The sequence below is a fragment of the Muntiacus reevesi genome, chromosome 9 (assembly GCF_963930625.1).
Source record: "Muntiacus reevesi chromosome 9, mMunRee1.1, whole genome shotgun sequence".
Lineage (NCBI taxonomy): Eukaryota > Metazoa > Chordata > Mammalia > Artiodactyla > Cervidae > Muntiacus > Muntiacus reevesi.
The window spans coordinates 28,323,107-28,341,139 of record NC_089257.1 but is presented as its reverse complement, the minus strand read 5'-3'; the positions used below and the strand labels follow the sequence as shown (position 1 = coordinate 28,341,139).

The window sequence follows — 18,033 nt, the reverse complement described above, 5'->3', positions numbered from 1 at the left end:
CTAATTTACTTAGTCCTCACAACACCACCAGGAGGTAAGTACTTGATTTTATTTTTCCAACAGGAAGATGAAACGCTGCGGTTAAGCAATTACCCCAAATCACAAATCCATCAAACGCTGCAGCAGGGATTCCACCCCAGAAAACTCGATTCGGCAGCCTGTGCTGTAAAACAAGATGCCATCCAGGAAAGTCTTTCTAATTACTTCGTATTGTTGTGTTCTGTGCGCCTCACTCAATGTAAGTTGCCGGGGCGGGAGTTTACCTTGAAAACTATTGCTATCCCCAAGGCAGAGAGCGCTGCCTGCTAGATAGTCCCTCAATAAAAGTTTAAAAATGGGTTAAATTAGAAGTCGGAAAAAAAAAAATTGGCTTAAAACTTCAAAATGCTAGGTAGGCTCCGCGAGCCACAAACGCAGCAGTAACTGGAAAGACAGCCTGCTACCCAGCCGGGTTACCCAGCTACCGAAGTTAGAGGCGGCAGGAGGCGGTCCGGGAAGGTGGCCCTTTGGGCGTGCCCCGGCTCCTCCCTGCCCCGCCCCCAGCCAGAATGCGTGCTGGGATTGGTCTCCGTGGTTCCGCCCCTGACGATGACCCCGCCCCACAAGACCCGCGGTGGGTGACCCGGAAGCGTTTGTGAGGCGCCGCCGCGCGGCCCAGCTCCCTTTTCCGGTCGGCGTGGTTTGCGAGCGCAACGTCCACGGCGCCAGGGCCTTCACCATGAGTGTCCCGGCGTTCATCGACATCAGCGAGGAAGATCAGGTGCGCCCCCGGGCCGCGGATGCCGCCAGGGTGGGAGGTGGGGGGAGACTCAGGGATGTGAGGGGCCGCGTCGGGTTTGAGCCCGGGCCAGGCGCGCGGAGCGCTGCCCCGCGGAGCCAGCCCCGGAGTCGAGAGCCGCGGTGGTGTCCTCCGCATCCGGGAGTGGGCAGGCCGAGAGGCAGGGGCGCACGTTCCGGGTCTGGAGTTGCATCAGCCCTCCCGCCGGCGCTCCCAGCGCTGGTCCCAGGCCCGACGGCCTACTTCCTGGTCGGCGTCAGGACTCTTCCAGCTTGGGTCACTTCTGTCTGTCGACACTACTTTTGACTCACTGAGAAGGGTATCTGCTTCCGTGCCCGAAATGCAGCCACATCCGGAGTGGGAGGTGGCGACTCCTCAGACGGCGTAAGCAGTTCAGGGAAAAATAATTTGGTACTAAAGATCAAGATGGCTTTACTACTACGTGAACGTATGTAGACTGTATTTTATTCTCTTGCTTGAGCAAGAGTGAGAGTTCTGAAAGCATACCGTCAGTTCCACCCCCAGAATTTTGAGACATACACCTGGTGAACGGTCTTAATATTTTTGTTTCTGTTTGCTCTTTTGTATGAATGCGTGGGTAATGCTTCTCATTTTAAACTGAGAAGTTTAAAGTTCAAGTTGAATTAAACTTGAAGTGAGTTTCTCTTAATTTTGCAGAACTGAAAACTATTCTAAGTGTTGTCATTCTGTAGTTTTCTGCTACTCTACTAAGATGGAAATTTTGGTTTCGATAGAAGAGAAAACATTACTAGTCTAAGATAACTTTCAGTCCTGAAGAACAGAGTAAGGGAAAGAAAGATGGGGGGGGGGGGAAGCTAGGGAAGGAGTTGAGCATTATTAGAAAAGATGTGGAAGGGAAAAAAGCCTATCTGATGAGGAATGGAATCATGTTATCAACAGTAGGCTATTAGGTTACTGGGAAAATGAAGTTACTTGTTTTTTATTTTTTTTTCCCTAATGGAAAAGGGTTGTTGATGCAGGAGGATTTTGCCATTGATTATATTAAAGTGTTTTTTCTAGTTAGGTTATGCTACTGTTCTTGTTTCACCCTGGCCATTCCTTTTGGGTAAATAGATGGTTGCTTTAGGAATTTAACTTCCGTCAAGTTCTCCGATTAGAGTAACCACCCGTGGCCAGTAGGAATACCAGATGAAAACAGCCTAGTGTTGATTGAATAGTTTGCTTAAATAAATGCCTTTGGGGGAGGGGGGCGTGGCGTACTATGTCTCCTTCATAGAGAAATATACAGTGATATTTTAGTGCTCTCTGAAATGGTGAGATTTGTTTTATGAAATCTTGTTTATAATGCCAACTTGTGAAGTTTCTGTGTTATCTGAAAAGATTGCACCATCAGATCTACAGGTTTCATATACTTAAGTAGCCAGACATAGCTGTGGAATTAGAAATGTGATGCCTGTACATGTGCTAATGGTGTCCCTACATCTCCATTTCAGTTCTTTATTATCTTAAACACTGTTTACATTCAGGTGTGACTGCCATAAATCCAAGTCCTCAAAAGAATAAGTTATTAAATATTATGTGTGCGTTAGAGTAGAAAATTCCTAAATACCTGGATGTGATATGTTTTTATGGGTCCAACAGTGCTTTCTGATCCAGGTGTGCATTTTAAGAGAGCAATCACATCATAGATGCAATTCGATAGAAACATTATATTAAGGGCGACCCTCAAAGGCATCTATTTATTTTTGTGTCTCTCTCAGTGCTTATCGCAGATAGGTCCTCAAACATTTACTTAGCAAATGATTACTCCCTTACCAGGGTAATGTCTGTAAGTTTTTAAATTATCTGTGTTACATAGACCTGAGAGCAATAAAATTTCATTTCTTTAAAACAGATCAATTATTCCCTTTCCCCACTTGCCCCCCCCAAAAAGCTTGGGTTATGTTAGAAAGGGTTTTGCGGTATACTGAAAGTCCAGCAGGATATATAGGTGATGAGAGAGAAATTCTGAAGGTGATCAGTGTGGGGGTCATAATGGGTCTGTGTAGCTACTTGTTTGGGAAAACCTTTGAGACTGATGGTGGATAAGCTAGGGGAGAGAAACTTTAACATAATTTAAAGTCATCATTAAATGTGGTATTCACATTTTATTTTTTAAGAAATAGGACAGAATGCTTTTAGATCTTGCCTTTTGTAATTCATAGTTCATCTAATAGATATAGAGCAATCTTATTTGATTCAACAGGCTGCTGAGCTTCGTGCTTACTTGAAATCTAAAGGAGCTGAAATTTCAGAAGAGAACTCAGAAGGTGGACTGCATGTAGATTTAGCTCAGATTATTGAAGCCTGTGATGTATGTTTGAAGGAAGATGATAAAGGTTTGTTTTTAATTTTTTTGTATTACCTCTAATCATCAGTTCAGTCGCTCAGTCGTGTCCAACTTTTTGCGACCCCATGAATCGCAGCACACCAGGCATTCCCTGTCCATCACCAACTCCCGGAGTTTACTCAAACTCATGTCCATTGAGTCAGTGATGCCATCCAGCCATCTCATCCTCTGTCGTCCCCTTCTCCTCTTGCCCCCAATCCCTCCCAGCATCAGGGTCTTTTCCAATGAGTCACCTCTTCACATGAGGTGGCCAAAGTACTGGAGTTTCAGCTTCAGCATCAGTCCTTCCAGTGAACACCCAGGACTGATCTCCTTTAGGATGGACTGGTTGGATCTCCTTGCAGTCCAAGGGACTCTCAAGAGTCTTCTCCAACACCACAGTTCAAAAGGATCGATTTTTCAGCACTCAGCTTTCTTCACAGTCCAACTCTCACATCCATACATGACCACTGGAAAAACCATAGCTTTGACTAGACAGACCTTTGTTGGCAAAATAATGTCTCTGCTTTTTAATATGCTATCTAGGTTGGCCATAACTTTCCTTCTTTTTTTGAGTGTTATTGCACACAGTAAATAGTGGTAATTTCAGAATGAACTGAAGTAATCTCTTCATAAGGTTTTACTTTATCAAATGGGATGTAATTTCAGGTAATTGAAAAGCTGATTATTTGACTAATTCTTTATATTTATTGAGATAAAATGGGAAATTTTGAAAATTAGGAGTCCTAAAATCTCTGATTAAGTTCTGAGATTAAACTTCGCATATAGTTAGTATCTTGCCAGTAAAAACTGAAACTGTATACTATATGGACGTGTAAATCAGTCTTGTGTTTTACTGGTTGAAAATCAAATCTTGGGTAGTAAATTCTTCCTCATTTAATAAAATGTAAGTTGCTTTCCGAATGATAATGGTACAACAGAGCTGGTTATTTTAAATTCATGTGTTCTCTATTTTTTAGTTTTTTTAAGTTTTATGTTCAGTGGTCTTTGGTATACTAAAATTCTGGAAATACATATTTAACTCGATACATTAAATATTACAGTATCACTGTTGTGTCATCCATACATGTGTAGATGTTGAAAGTGTGATGAACAGCGTGGTATCCCTCCTGTTGATCCTGGAACCAGATAAGCAAGAAGCTCTGATTGAAAGCCTGTGTGAGAAACTGGTCAAATTCCGGGAAGGTGAACGTCCATCTCTGAGACTGCAGTTGTAAGTTAAGAACTGAAAGAGGCTCAGTTTTTCTATGGGCTTTTCCTAGAAAAGCGAGGGGTTCTTCGTGTTACTGTCATTTATTTGTAAAAAGAATTCTAGAACTTGACTCTCAGCTATGACTTATTGGTGGTGTGTCTTTGGGCCCCATTTCCCTCCTTGCAATGTGATGTTCGTAACAGCATCTCTGAAGTTTGTTGTCAGAGCAGATGGCCTCAGTGTACTCACCACAGTCACTGATCGCAAGCACTGCGTTATTACTTGTTTGTTTACCAGGCTAAGCAACCTTTTCCATGGGATGGACAAGAATACGCCTGTAAGATACACAGTGTATTGCAGCCTCATTAAAGTGGCAGCGTCTTGTGGGGCCATCCAGTATATTCCAACTGAGCTGGATCAAGTGAGTTATGATGTGGAATACTTGTTCTGCTTATAAGAAATAAGAAGCAAAAAATGAAATAAGAAGCAAATATATTCAGCACGTCACTAAATTTTCTCCTTTTATCAATCTCGTTGTAGGTTAGAAAATGGATTTCTGACTGGAACCTCACCACTGAAAAAAAACACACCCTTTTAAGACTACTTTATGAGGCACTTGTGGATTGTAAGAAAAGGTATTGAGAATTAATATACTGACTTAACAGGCAATATAAGTAGTTGGGACTGTTTTTTAAAGACAGGTAGGATAAGTGCTTTTGCTCTTACTTTGTTCTCTAAGGAGTTGCTATAAATCTCTTTCTGTAAATTTCACCTACTAAATTAAAGATAACTGCAAAGGTTGGAACAGTTTTTCCCATCTTTAATCTTTCTAAAAAGCAAAACTTGCTTTCCTAAAACTGGTACAACTGTTAATCCCAAAGCTGTGTGTAACATTAGACTAAGTTATTTAATTAGACTGAGCTTTGCTGTCTTAGTTCAGCGTAGTGCTATCACTTTTGTTTAATGGTGGTGAGGGTCTATCAGTCGGTTCCCCTTAGTCAGTGTCTCTTACATAAACAGTAGAGCTTTGCAATGAAAGTGAAAGAAAAGTGTTAGTCATTCAGTCGTGTCCGACTCTTGGCGCCTCCATTGACTGTAGCCCACCAGGCTCCTCCGTCTGTGGGATTTTCCAGCCAAGAATATTGGAGTGGGTTGCCAGTTCCTTCTCCAGAGGGTCTTCCCGACCCAGGGTTTGAACCCAGGTCTCCCACATTGCAGGCAGACGCTTTACCATCTGAGCTCCCAAGGAAGCCCAACTTTGCAATAGACTGTACAAAATCTTATTGTGCTTTTGCAAGGTCTTGAGTTCCTAACGCTTGTATTTAGCCCAGCAAACTGCATGCCCAAAAGATTTATTCCTCCTCCAGTTATAGATGCAACCAAATGATAGATTTGACCCAGTTTTTAGAATCAGTATTGAAGGATAATCCTGCCATTTTGACCTAACTTCAATTTCTGTTTTCACATAGTGATTAAAAACTTTTAGAACAAGTAATCAGTCTTCAGTTTAGTTTTATTGCACAATTTTTAGTGGCTTTCAGTGCTAGGGTGTTTCATATATTAGAAAAGATCAGTAATAGTGTTTCTGTTATGTTAATGTAAGTTTTTGCATACCATTTACATATAACAATACAAGAGAAAATTCTATTTTTGTTGTGAAAGTTGAAGTGTTTTATTATAAAAGAAGCAAGCAGGGGGATTTTGCATTAATAGCCGATTTCATCTTGTATCAGTGGCTACTGTCTGTTACGTGCTTGCATACTTGTGGCAACATTCCAGCCAGTTGTCAGAAAGTGTTAAATAGTTTTATATTAGACAATTTCAAATAGGGAGGGCATGAAAGCTACTGGAGAAGGAATCCGTATTTTAGTATACACTATAAATGTGCAAGCAGTGGAATAAAACTACTGGGATTCAAACCTTGGCATTCCTACTAGCTATGTGTTAGTTGCTCAGTCATGTCCAACTCTGCAATCCCATAGACTGTAGCCTGCCAGGATCCTCTGTCCATGGAATTCTCTAGGCAAGAATACTAGAGTAAGTTGCCATTCCCTTCTCCAGGGGATCTTCCCAACCTAGGGATCAAAGCCGGGTCTCCTGTATTATAGGCAGATTCTTTACCATCTGAACCTCCAGCCTAGCTATATGACCTTAAATAAATCTCTGTACCTCAGTTTCCAACTTCAGGGTGGAAATAATAGTAGTATGTACCTAATAGCATTATTGGAAAGATTAAGTAAGATAATATATACACGAAGTTCTTAAAACAGTGGTTTTATTATTAAGAAAGCACTCAGTGAATATTAGATATTTTATTCCTATCATTATCCTTTTCACTTTTTTCAAGCTCATCTTTAAAAAATTAAGTCTTTTTTTCTGGTACAGTCATTTAAAATGATGTGTGTCATTGATGACTACTCATTGGTTAGTGTCTCTATTTGCTATTTAGTAGATCCTTGGTGTTCTATGCGTAAAAAGGAAGTAAAAAGTAAGGTCACCTTCTAAAGAATCCCAAAGCTAATTCTCAGAGAAGTTGAGATAGGACATCAGTTCCCATCTGTCCTCCTAGACACACCCTAATGTTAACATATTAAGAGATACCTGCAGCATTTGTCACAGGTGAGCATTCTTTCCTTGGTGAAACGCTGTCTCAGTTGACTTCGGGGCTCCTTTCTAGAGTCTGTGCTTCATTCACAACTCCCTTCTTCACATCTGCTCAGTTGTTACCTCATTGGAAAGGCCTTCTTTGGCTGTCTGTGAAAATAACAGCATTCCTCTACCCTTGCATTGCTTCCCCCCACCTTCCCTCTTTTATTATTGCTCCCATTGCACTTATTACCAACTGCTATGTTTTAATGTTTATTATCTGTCAGTCCCCACCAGAATGTAAGTTTGACAAGGGCTGTAACTTTTTGTTCATTGCTAGGACAGTGTGTGACAAGACTAGGCACTCAGTCAATATGTGCTAGGTGAATGATGACTATTTCTGAAAAACGAACATGTCGAAAAAGCAGTAGATGTAAGAAGCAGTGACGTAAGGCAATATGAAGTGGTAGTTTATGGAACTATAGTGTGTATACCCTTCCCAGAGGCATTCAGCCCAGCTTCTCTTCTGATTAGGTCTTTATGTTCAGCTGCTTTCCACCTCTTTCTATTTAGTTGTGGCCTTGCCCTGGTGAATCAGACAGTGAAGAATCTGCCTATAGTGCAGGAGACCTGGGTTCGATCCCTGGATTGGGAAGATCCCCTGGAGGAGGGCATGGAAACCCACTCCAGTTTTCCTGCTTGGAGAATCCCATGGACAGAGGAGCCTGGGGGGCTACAGTCCACAGGGTCACAAACAGTCAGACCTGACTGAGCGACCAAGCACACATAGTTGCCTCACACTCAGTATGACCAAAATGAACTACCATTTTCTCCCTCTGAATTAGTCTGCTTTCCTAGCTAGACATCTTGAATTCATCTTCTGTTTATTCTATTTACGGTGATTTTGTGAAACAAAAATTTCAGCATATCATTCTTTAGGTTTACATTTTCTTTAGCATACAGTACAAAATTCTTAGTGTGATACAGACATGGGCTTCCATTTACTGTTGTAGTGTGGACTTGGCGAATGTGATAATAATAATCTTGCCATTTTTGTATGGTGCAGTGACAAACTCCAAAAGCTTTGCTTTCTCTGTGTAGATACTCCCTCCCTCCATTTCTCTCCTGCCTTATTTTACGCACACCCACACCCAACTGCTCTTCCTCTTGGTTATCATACTCCAGACATAGTGAACTGTGTCAGATACAAAAGCACTATGCTCTTTCCCAGTCTGGACCAGAGAGGCTGGTACTTGTTCTTCTATGATCTATAAGCTAAGAATGGTTTTTACATTTTTAACTGATTAATGGTGGGGGGTGGGGGGTCAAAAAAAAGGCTATTTCTTGAAATGTGGCCATTATATGAAATGCAAATTTCAGTATCCATAAAAGTTTATTGGAACACACCCATATTTACGTTTTTATGTATTATCTATGTCTCCTCTCACCAGGATTTGAATAGTTGAGGTAGAGACTGTGACCTCTAAAGCCTACAATATTTATTGCCCGGTGCTTCGTGGAAAGCTGGCCTATATTTGGTCTAGACCCACACGCAGCGCCTTTACTCTGCGGAAATGCTCCTCCTGCATTTCCAGTGCCCTCCGGCTATCGCGGCACCTCATGCCCTCAGTCAGGAGGTTTATGAGGCTCAGTGAGGGCTTCCCAGGTGGGGCGGTGGCAAAGAGCCCACCTGCCAGTGCGGGAGACACGAGAGGCGTGGGTTTGATCCCTGGTCGGGAAGATCCCTCAGAAGGAAATGGCAACCCACTCCAGTGTCTGCCTGGGAAATCCCGTGGGCGGACGAGCCTGGCGGGCTACAGTCTGTGGGATAGCAAGAGTTGGACACGCCTTAGTGACTAAACAACCTCAAAGCAGTAAAGACTCAGTGAAGGTTAGGGACCTTGTCTGTCCACCATTGTGTTCCCAAGGTGTTGGGCAGTGACAGGCCCTGAGTCGGTGAATGCTCCCCACACATAGGGAACTAGGAGAGGATAGTTGTTTAAACTCTAAATTTCTGTCATGCTGCTGCTTTAAGTTTTAAGATTTGGTTTTTGCCTGGTACACAGAAAATGGTCTTTTTGTTGTTGTTTCTGCCTCTAAGTAGAATTCTGGGCGTTACCTTGCCCGCTTAGTAAGAAATGCTTATACTTATTGGTGCCTCCTTCATGATTTTATTTATATTGGTGGTTGATGAGTGTAAATTGTGTGACACCTTTTGAGGCCTTATTATATGTCAGATACTGTGCTCTTTAAATGGACTGTCCGATCTTTGTGAATTCAGATTTTCTTTAACTGATAAGATGTATTCGACTGAAGTATACTGTGGCTGTTAAAACTGGAAAGTGTGCCCATGCTTGCAGTGTATCACAAGCTAGTCATTTGTTTTTTAAATTGGAGGATATTGTTTACAGTGTTGTCTGGTCTGCCTTACAACACGAATTCAGCCATAAGTGTATGTATATCCTCTCCCTGTGAGCCTTCCTCCCACTCCACCCACAAGGTAGTACATTTTAACCTTAGTTTTGTGGGAAGTTTTAGAATTTCATTTAACTTTTTAAAAATAAATGTTATAGCTCCTACTGATTTTATCCAGGTTGAATCCAGATGTGGGGAGAAAAAACGGGTTTTTAGAAAATGAAAAGGGTGTTTCTCCTACTTAGCAAACTGAAGCTTTCTGTAACTGGCTGAAGATTTCATCAGTTTAAAAGAAGAAATAAAGGGTGAAGATAAACATTTTCTAAGTTCAGACTGAGTGATGCATTTAATTATTTTGTACTTTTTCACTGCAGTCAAAATTGATCATATAATTCTGGGGGTGATTAATTGGAAGGATGGAGTTATTTAAACGTCTGGTGTTGGCTCAGGTTCATCTGTACTATGCTACGTTTCTCAGACAAAAAAAGCTTTTTTCTCCTCTAGGGCTTTTATAGCTTGTCTTCTCTGCCTGGAAAGTCATCCAGCCCCAGCCTTCCACCTCCAATACTCTTCATAGCCAATTATTTTACATCCTTCAGATCTCGGCTTACGTGTCATTTCCTCAGAGAGAGACTTTCTCTGCTCATTCTGTATGAAATAGCCTCCTCTTTCCTCTCTCGACTCTCATTACTGTATAACTTCACCATTTTCCTTTATGGCACATACTTGTAAGTTGGTATTTTTCCTTAGTTGTTTCTCTTTCCTACTAGAAGGAAAGCTCCATACTTTCCATAGAGAAGAACTGTGTCTCTGGGTCACCAATGCATGTGTATCATCAACACAGTATTGACACTTAGTAAATATTTTTTAATGAATGAATGAATGGCAATAATGATACTCTGAAGTTCCTGAAGTTGTATTTCTTTTTAGTGACGCTGCATCAAAAGTTATGGTGGAGTTGTTAGGCAGTTACACGGAGGACAATGCTTCCCAGGCTCGAGTTGATGCCCACAGGTAATGTTTAGCGTGGTGTTCCAGTGATGGCTGTTGTCGTCGGGGCAGAGGCAAGCTACGGTATCAGTCGTATAATGGAGGTCATGCTTGCGTCCACCAGTGATCCAGAGCCATTTGATAGCATGTGATGGCATCATCCATGATGATTCTAATGTAGCTACCAAAATTCAAGGTTTGGTATTGAAAGAACCATAGAATGCATGTGAAATAGCCATATAGTGTTTGCTATTTGGGGTATTCCTGCAGTTGGGGTTCCCAACCTGAGTAGTAGGACTTGATCTTGGTTTGAATTTACCTTAATATTAAGGCATGTTGATGCGGAAAGGTTGGATTTGTATAAAAATTAACATTGCTAACGAAAACTGCAGTTTTAGGTCTATTAATATCCATAAGAGTAGAATCAGTTTTTTAACTCTGTGGAATGGAAATTGTAATTTCTTCATAGGATTATTGCTTCCCAAGAACCTGTATATGGTGGATGTTGGTAGAAAGGGTAGTTAGTGGAAAAGACCATTATTGACTCAGGTTAGAATGCCCACATTCAAATACTTAACCACTTAATTAGCCCTTAAAATCAGGCAAGTTCTTCTCTGAATTTGTTTCATCTTTGGTAAAGTGGGCATGATAATACTCTTTTAAGTGTCTCAGGGTGCTGTGAGGATGAAATGAGATAATACATGTTAAAGCACTTAATATCTGACATAAATGGTAAAATATTGCTGTTTTATTCTTTGATTATTTTGGTGGTGCTTTCTCTTCAACTATGTTTTTGCCTGAATAATTTTGTTAAAACAGGCATCACTGATCAATTTATTGGCCTGTTTTAACCCCAGTTTTGTAAATTTTTTTATACCATGTATATTAAACTCTTAGCTATTTCACTTAATTGAATATATTTTACAGTCTGCAAAGCTAGTGAAATGTACCTGAATTTCAAGACTCTGAGCTTTGATTTTCTTTTCTAATTAAGGTGTATTGTGCGAGCATTGAAAGATCCAAATGCATTCCTTTTTGACCATCTTCTTACTTTAAAACCAGTCAAGTTTTTGGAAGGCGAACTTATTCATGATGTAAGTAGTTTATCCTTAATGTGAAAAGTGTTTTCTCCTAAATCTAACACACTGAACCCAGAACTCTTTGTATTAATAGACACAACTCAGAGAAATCTAGAAAGAGAACTATTTATTTATTTTTTATCAGGAACAGACTGAAATTTAGGACTAACATTTAGCTTTTCTCCACTGCTGAACACTCCTTCATTTCTTTGATCTTCTCTATTATGAACTTGGAGAATATAAATTTCTTCATATTATATAGTGTCAGCTAGCCCCCAATTAGGAAAATAAGTCTGATATTTAAGAACACATGAATGCACTTTTCTAGTTATAAATACATTATGGATTATTTTCTGTTAGTACTACTTAATTACTGCCATCTTTTGGGGTAAATCATTTAGAGCTCATTGTATTTACTGATTCTTTCATCTTAAGTGAATTTGATGAAAGCAGATTTACATGGTAATTTGATCAAACAGATTGAAATGTAGAGTCTCCTTACTGGGAGTCAGTGTCTTAAAAAGCTAGTGTAAATCTTGATTCTATATTGAATATTGTCTTTTTTTTTTTTTTTTTTTGTCTTTATTTGTATAGCTTTTAACCATTTTTGTGAGTGCTAAATTGGCATCATATGTCAAGTTTTATCAGAATAATAAAGACTTCATTGATTCACTTGGTAAGTTTTGGGGATTATTCTTTGGAGGGGTAGGGAGAGAGAGGAATGTATGATCCAGAAAATACAATCATGGCTTTATGTGTAGATTACCTAACCAGCGGTGTATCTTATTCCTTAGATGCATGGTGATTTAAATTTTTGGTACTTCTTTTAAAAAGCCACAGTCACATAATTGTAGCAGATAGCTTTTTTCCTTCTAATATAGTCTTTTACACTTGGTTTTCCATCACTGCCCCCAGTGAACAAAGGCAGATCTAAGTGAAGCTATAGATGAAGTGAGAAATGTAGTTATGGTGATTTTGTGTGACAGTTTGTTGAAGACAGCATAGTAAATTTAAGATATGTGATTTTTATCTTAAAGTTTTCTTTCTAGACCAACAGAGTTCAGTAAATGTTGCTGAATTGAATCTTACTCATCCTCATTGCACAGACTGCATATATATTCAGTGTTTTCTTTCTGGAGCATGTTTTTAACATGGCTATAATTAAAAAGAGAACCCTTAGAAAATCTGTAGTTGAACAGGTTTAATTGTTCTAAAACTCCATTTTTAGAGAGTAAAGAAAAATGAAGCTAAGGTGCTTAGTTTTTCTACTGGATGATGATCAGAACACAAAAGCCAGTTGTAATTTTCCATATTAAAACTGAATTTGGTCTTCCTGGTTGGTTGAAGTATAGATAAAGAATACATTTATAATCTCCTTTGATTATACTATTAGTCCCCCAATTTGGTAATCATTAATTCCTGTCACCTCTTAACTGTTGTGCAGCCATTGGACTTAGGGAAGCTTGAATTATTCTGAACACAGTACGGCGTCTGAAATACGCCAAGATAAAGCAAACGCCAGTGTGCTTGTGTTCAGTGCTTGGCCAGGTGCACTAGACCCAGAAAACCACATTCTGTCCCAGTTAATTTGTTTTGTGGCATGAAGCTATGTGATGGAATGTTAATGTCAGCAACCTCTTTATTTACGCACCAAAGAAAAAGGAGTAGTAATTAACACTTTGACACTCCCCCATTGATGTGTAATTGACTGTTTCAAAGGAGCACTGGTTCATAAGCTATTGCATGCATTAAAATTACGTTTTCTATATTGCAGCATTTTAAGACAGGGGTCAGTGACAATGCAGAAATTGCTCAATGATGCACATTTTTTTATTACTGCATTAAGGTTTTGACATATTAGTAATGAATAAATGTTTCCATAAAATTAGATTTTTTTATAACTTTAAAATTGAAATATGACACAGACCACTGTGACTTCCTCTTTGAAGGTAATCTACTTTCATGAAACAAAGCACAGCTTCCTGCAAGTCTTTAACTCACACCCTACTGGCCTGATGGTTTGGTTTTGAGAACAAGAATCCTAAAGGCTTTAAATTTGGTTCTTTGTTTTACGTTAAACATCAATTTGAAGTGTTTTTAAATGCAGATTTCCATGTGTTAGACAGACCATGGTTTTACATAATTCATTTGAGAAATAATCTTCCCTCTGATAAATTTTTTGATTTACGGTAAGCTTGTAACTGCACAAGGAGTAGCAGTAAAATAAATTTAACTTCACGAGTATTTTAAATTACATCTTAGAAATTTTAGGAATTTCTGTCATTTTATCATAGTAAAAGAGAACAATATGTATGTCCATAGGACTAGTAATATTAAGGAATTTTCTTGTATTGACAAATATTGTATACAAATAAACTTTGTATTTGTTCTCTGTGATAGGAAAAACATAACAGAATTTCCACAAATCAGATTCCTTGTTTGGTCTTTTGTTTCTCATAGTCTATGCAAATTAGCAATCATTTATTAGTAATTTGTTTGTAAAAGATGTTTTGCAGAAAAACATCTTATTAAATGTTTATTTTTGGGTTTTAAATGCATTAAGATGCTATTACAGCTGAAAGTCTGGTTATAAATGTATAGGTTCCACAGGTGGCATCAGTTATTCTCAAAACACTTCGTTTTATTAACACTGACAAGTTGGGCCAACAGTAGCACTATCTTGTGTCAACTGAATTGCCCTAACATGTCCACATGTAATCTAGTGTTGTCCAGTTGCTACCTTCTTGCTTCGGAAAGTTAATCAGCATCTAATTTGCATTTGTTAATTAGGGTTAATGTGCACTAATTGATTTTTTGATGCTTGTAGATTTCCATTAAACCTGCTTAGCAGTACTTACTTGGGTACCTCATTCATTTGAGTTATGATGATCATGTTTTTGTTGAATCTGTGCCAAATAGAAAGCCTGCATCATAATTACAGCTAATTAACAATTATGTCCTATATTAATGGGCTTCCCTAGTCTTCTGCTAATATTATGTTATAAATTTCATATTTATTTATGGAGTACTTAGAACTTTTTTTACCAGTACAAACTTGAGGCTCTTAATTACTAGAGAGGGTCATTCGCTGAGTTTACATAATCTGAAAGTTCAGAGAAAAGGAAGGTGTAAGTATTTCTAAATTAACTTTAGAAATGTTTTAAGAAATTAACATGAAATAGAGTAATCTGTGTGTTATAATTCAGCTTCTGTTTAGGAATAGATAATTTGGGTATTCAGGATTTGTATATATTTGTATTTCTAGTTATTTTGTAAATGAACTTATTTCTTAGGCCTAGTACTGCCACTTCATAACTAATAAGTCACTTAATCTCTTTAACTCCTCAATTTTAATTTTTTGAGAGAGAGGATGGGGACTAGGTAGTTTGCTTTTAGATCTGACAATTGTTTGTGATCCAAATAACTGTAATAATATTTCATTAGAAATTATAAGGCAAAATTTGAACTATTTGTAGTTTTCTACTTTTACCTTAAAAAGAACAGGTATCACTATTAATTCATCCAGTACTAATCATTTTAAACCTGTAAATGTTAAATACACTTTTGCAGTTTGATTTTTAAGTATTAAATCCAGAGTGGCCTAAAGGGAAATTTAATGTTTTCATAACTGAATGTATGTTAAAATATTTTAAAACTCCATGCTTACCAGTAACACAGAAAACCATAAGTATCAATAGATACAGAATTCTGTGTTTAAATGGAGAGCTTATTAGTAAAAATAAGTTGTAAGTAATTTAGTTAAATTAGAATGTTCTTATGAAATGTATTTTGTGTACTTTATCTCTTAAAATATATAAAACAAATATTAAAAATAGAAAATGTACAAAATGTTTACGGCCTAAAAATATTTTATAGCCTGATCTTAACATTGAATGTGTCACCTGTGGCACTGAAGCAAAAAAGAAACATAGAAAAATAATTTTAAGTGCTCCATAATATGATTATGGGGTCAGTTTATGGTTTGCAAATGCAAAAAGCTCTGTGAAAATTAACATTGTGACACAGTTTTACATGAGGGTTGTTGTCATGCAGGGCTGTAATTAGCATGGATGCTTATCTGGCTTCACTACTGTGTTTCCCAGGCCTACTACATGAACAGAATATGGCAAAAATGAGACTGCTTACTTTTATGGGAATGGCAGTGGAAAATAAAGAAATTTCTTTTGACACAATGCAACAAGAACTTCAAATTGGAGCTGATGATGTTGAAGCATTTGTTATTGATGGTAAGGCAGTTGGAACGTTTTCTTTTCTAGAATTTCTTTCTACCCTCTGAAACATAAGATTTTTAATCTTGAAACTGAGTTTAGTAGTTGAGCAGATTATATTTGTAATACTGTAAAAATTCAGTGGGAATATATTCAGTAAGTTACTGTGTGGTTTTTTTGGAGAAGGAAATGGCAACCCACTCTAGTATTCTTGCCTGGAGAATTCCGTGGACAGAGGAACCTGTCAGGCTACAATCCATAGGGTCACAAAGGGTTGGACACGACTGAACGACTGAGCACATGTGGTTTTTGGTTGTGTATCTATTCCTTAAAATCATGTAGAACAGAAGGCCGTTAGGGCAGTATATTGTAGTGGTTATAGCCTAGATTTTAATAGTAAACCTGTGTTTGAGACTAGGTCTTCAGCTGTGAAATGTGAATGTAGGAGTTAATTTGTGGTTGTGAGGATTAAATAAATTAATGCATGTAATTAATGCATGTGCCAGCTCAGTGCCTGGCACATTGTAAATGATCTGAAAATGCTACCCACTGTCACTTTCTTATGACTGGCCTAGGAATAGGCCCACCTTCTCCAGTAATTGGACTGTGTACTGTGCTCAGTCACATCCGATTCTTTGCAACCCCGTGGACTGTAGCCCAGGCTCCTCTATCCATGAAGTTTTCCACGCAAGAAACTGGATTAGGTTGCCATTTCCTTCTCCAGGGGATTTTCCCAACCCAGGGATCATACCCATGTCTCTTGCATCTCCTGTGTTGTCTGGGAAGCCTTAATAATTGCCTTATAAAGTGCAATGTAATTAGAATTTTTTTTCTGGGCTTTTTAAGATTAATAAAATGCACAGAACTATAGACATTGTTTCATTGGAATGCTCTTAAGTCTGAAACAGTCCTATAATACCTTATTAAGAAACTATTTCCCGCTGCCTCTGTTCTGTGATTTCAGGAGGAACACTAGAATTCTCACTGAAAATCGTATGTGATATTTAATACAGATAGGTGCAGCAACCAGACGACAAATACGTGGCCTTCCTTTTGGTTGAATCATACTGCTGTGCTTCAGAGAGCCAGTCTGTAAAATAGTGTTGGGAAACTGTAAAGTTTTGTTATGGGTTACTTGGTCACAGTTTCGTGTTTTAGGCTGTTTTCCTTGGGAATTTTTTCCATATAATAAGTCATGTAAAACATCTTTTTTCCAGCTGTAAGAACTAAAATGGTCTACTGCAAAATTGATCAAACCCAGAGAAAAGTTGTTGTCAGGTAAGACACTAATACTTTGCAGCATTTTGTAGAACAATTTATTCTGTTTCACTTAAATGTTTATAGAGAACCAAGGTGGTGTTCTTATCAGTTGACTGTAGTTAAATAGTTCCTATTTATCATAATTTTATTAAAGTTCAGACTGAATGTGATTAGCTTATTTAATGAAAGAGTCCTATTTTCCAGCACATTTCATTTAATGGCTCAGCACTGGCTAGAATACTAATGACTTCTGTGTCTGGTTTATGTAGTTCAGGAAAATAGATGGTTTAGGATTAGTGTGAATAGTGAAAGTCACTCAGTCGTGTCCAACTCTTTGCGACCCCGAATACTGGAGTAGGTAGCCTTTCCCTTCTCCAAGGGATCTTCCCAGCCCAGGGATCAAACCCAGGTCTCTGACATTGCAGGCAGATTCTTTACCAGCTGAGCCACAACGGAAGCCCAGTTTAGGAATAGTATGGCAAATAAAGGTTTTTTTGTTTTGTTTTGTTTTTAAAAAGCTTCAGTCAAAAAAAAAAAAAGCTTCAGTCATTTTTACAACTCTACATTGTCTTCTATATATATTTAACCTTGCTATGTTAACTAGATACGAGTGTATTATATTATAAAAGAATACCAAAGGACAAAAGGTCGACTAATAACTTTGTTTTTTAATTTTTCTAGTCATAGCACACATCGGACATTTGGAAAACAGCAATGGCAACAACTCTATGACACGCTTAATGCCTGGAAACAAAACTTGAACAAAGTGAAAAACAGCCTTTTGAGTCTTTCTGACACCTGAATTTTTACGCTGTATAATTTTGTTCTTTTTGGAAAATCATAGTAAAACATAGGCTAAAATCGGACTATAGTCTGGACATTTATTGTCTCATATTTAAAAGAAATCACCATCTTCAAAGCATAGAAAGTAATAAATTACAAAGGGTCACTGTCTGTTTTGTATAATACATATGTTGTGTTCTGTAAGGAAGGGTTTTGAGATACAACCAAGAGCTTTGATGAAAGAGTATATGGAGAAAAGACAGATTTAACGAAAGGGAATTAAATGCTAAAATTCATTCAGTGCTAACATAAAACCTTGCAATCTTAGCTGTCTTAAATGAAGCATTTTT

The 18,033-nt window shown here is 38.3% G+C and overlaps 1 protein-coding gene across 1 annotated transcript; it reads left to right on the top strand.

Moving 5' to 3' along the window:
- The first annotated feature begins 604 nt into the window (after positions 1-604).
- On the top strand, positions 605-17,766 carry EIF3M (eukaryotic translation initiation factor 3 subunit M). The gene is made up of 11 exons (XM_065943845.1): positions 605-760; positions 3,006-3,138; positions 4,224-4,362; positions 4,639-4,762; positions 4,882-4,976; positions 10,273-10,356; positions 11,327-11,426; positions 12,006-12,087; positions 15,515-15,658; positions 16,858-16,918; positions 17,582-17,766. The coding sequence occupies exons 1-11, from the start codon at positions 719-721 to the stop codon at positions 17,700-17,702; spliced, it is 1,125 nt and encodes a 374-aa protein (XP_065799917.1). The 5' UTR covers positions 605-718; the 3' UTR covers positions 17,703-17,766.
- The last annotated feature ends 267 nt before the right edge of the window (positions 17,767-18,033 follow it).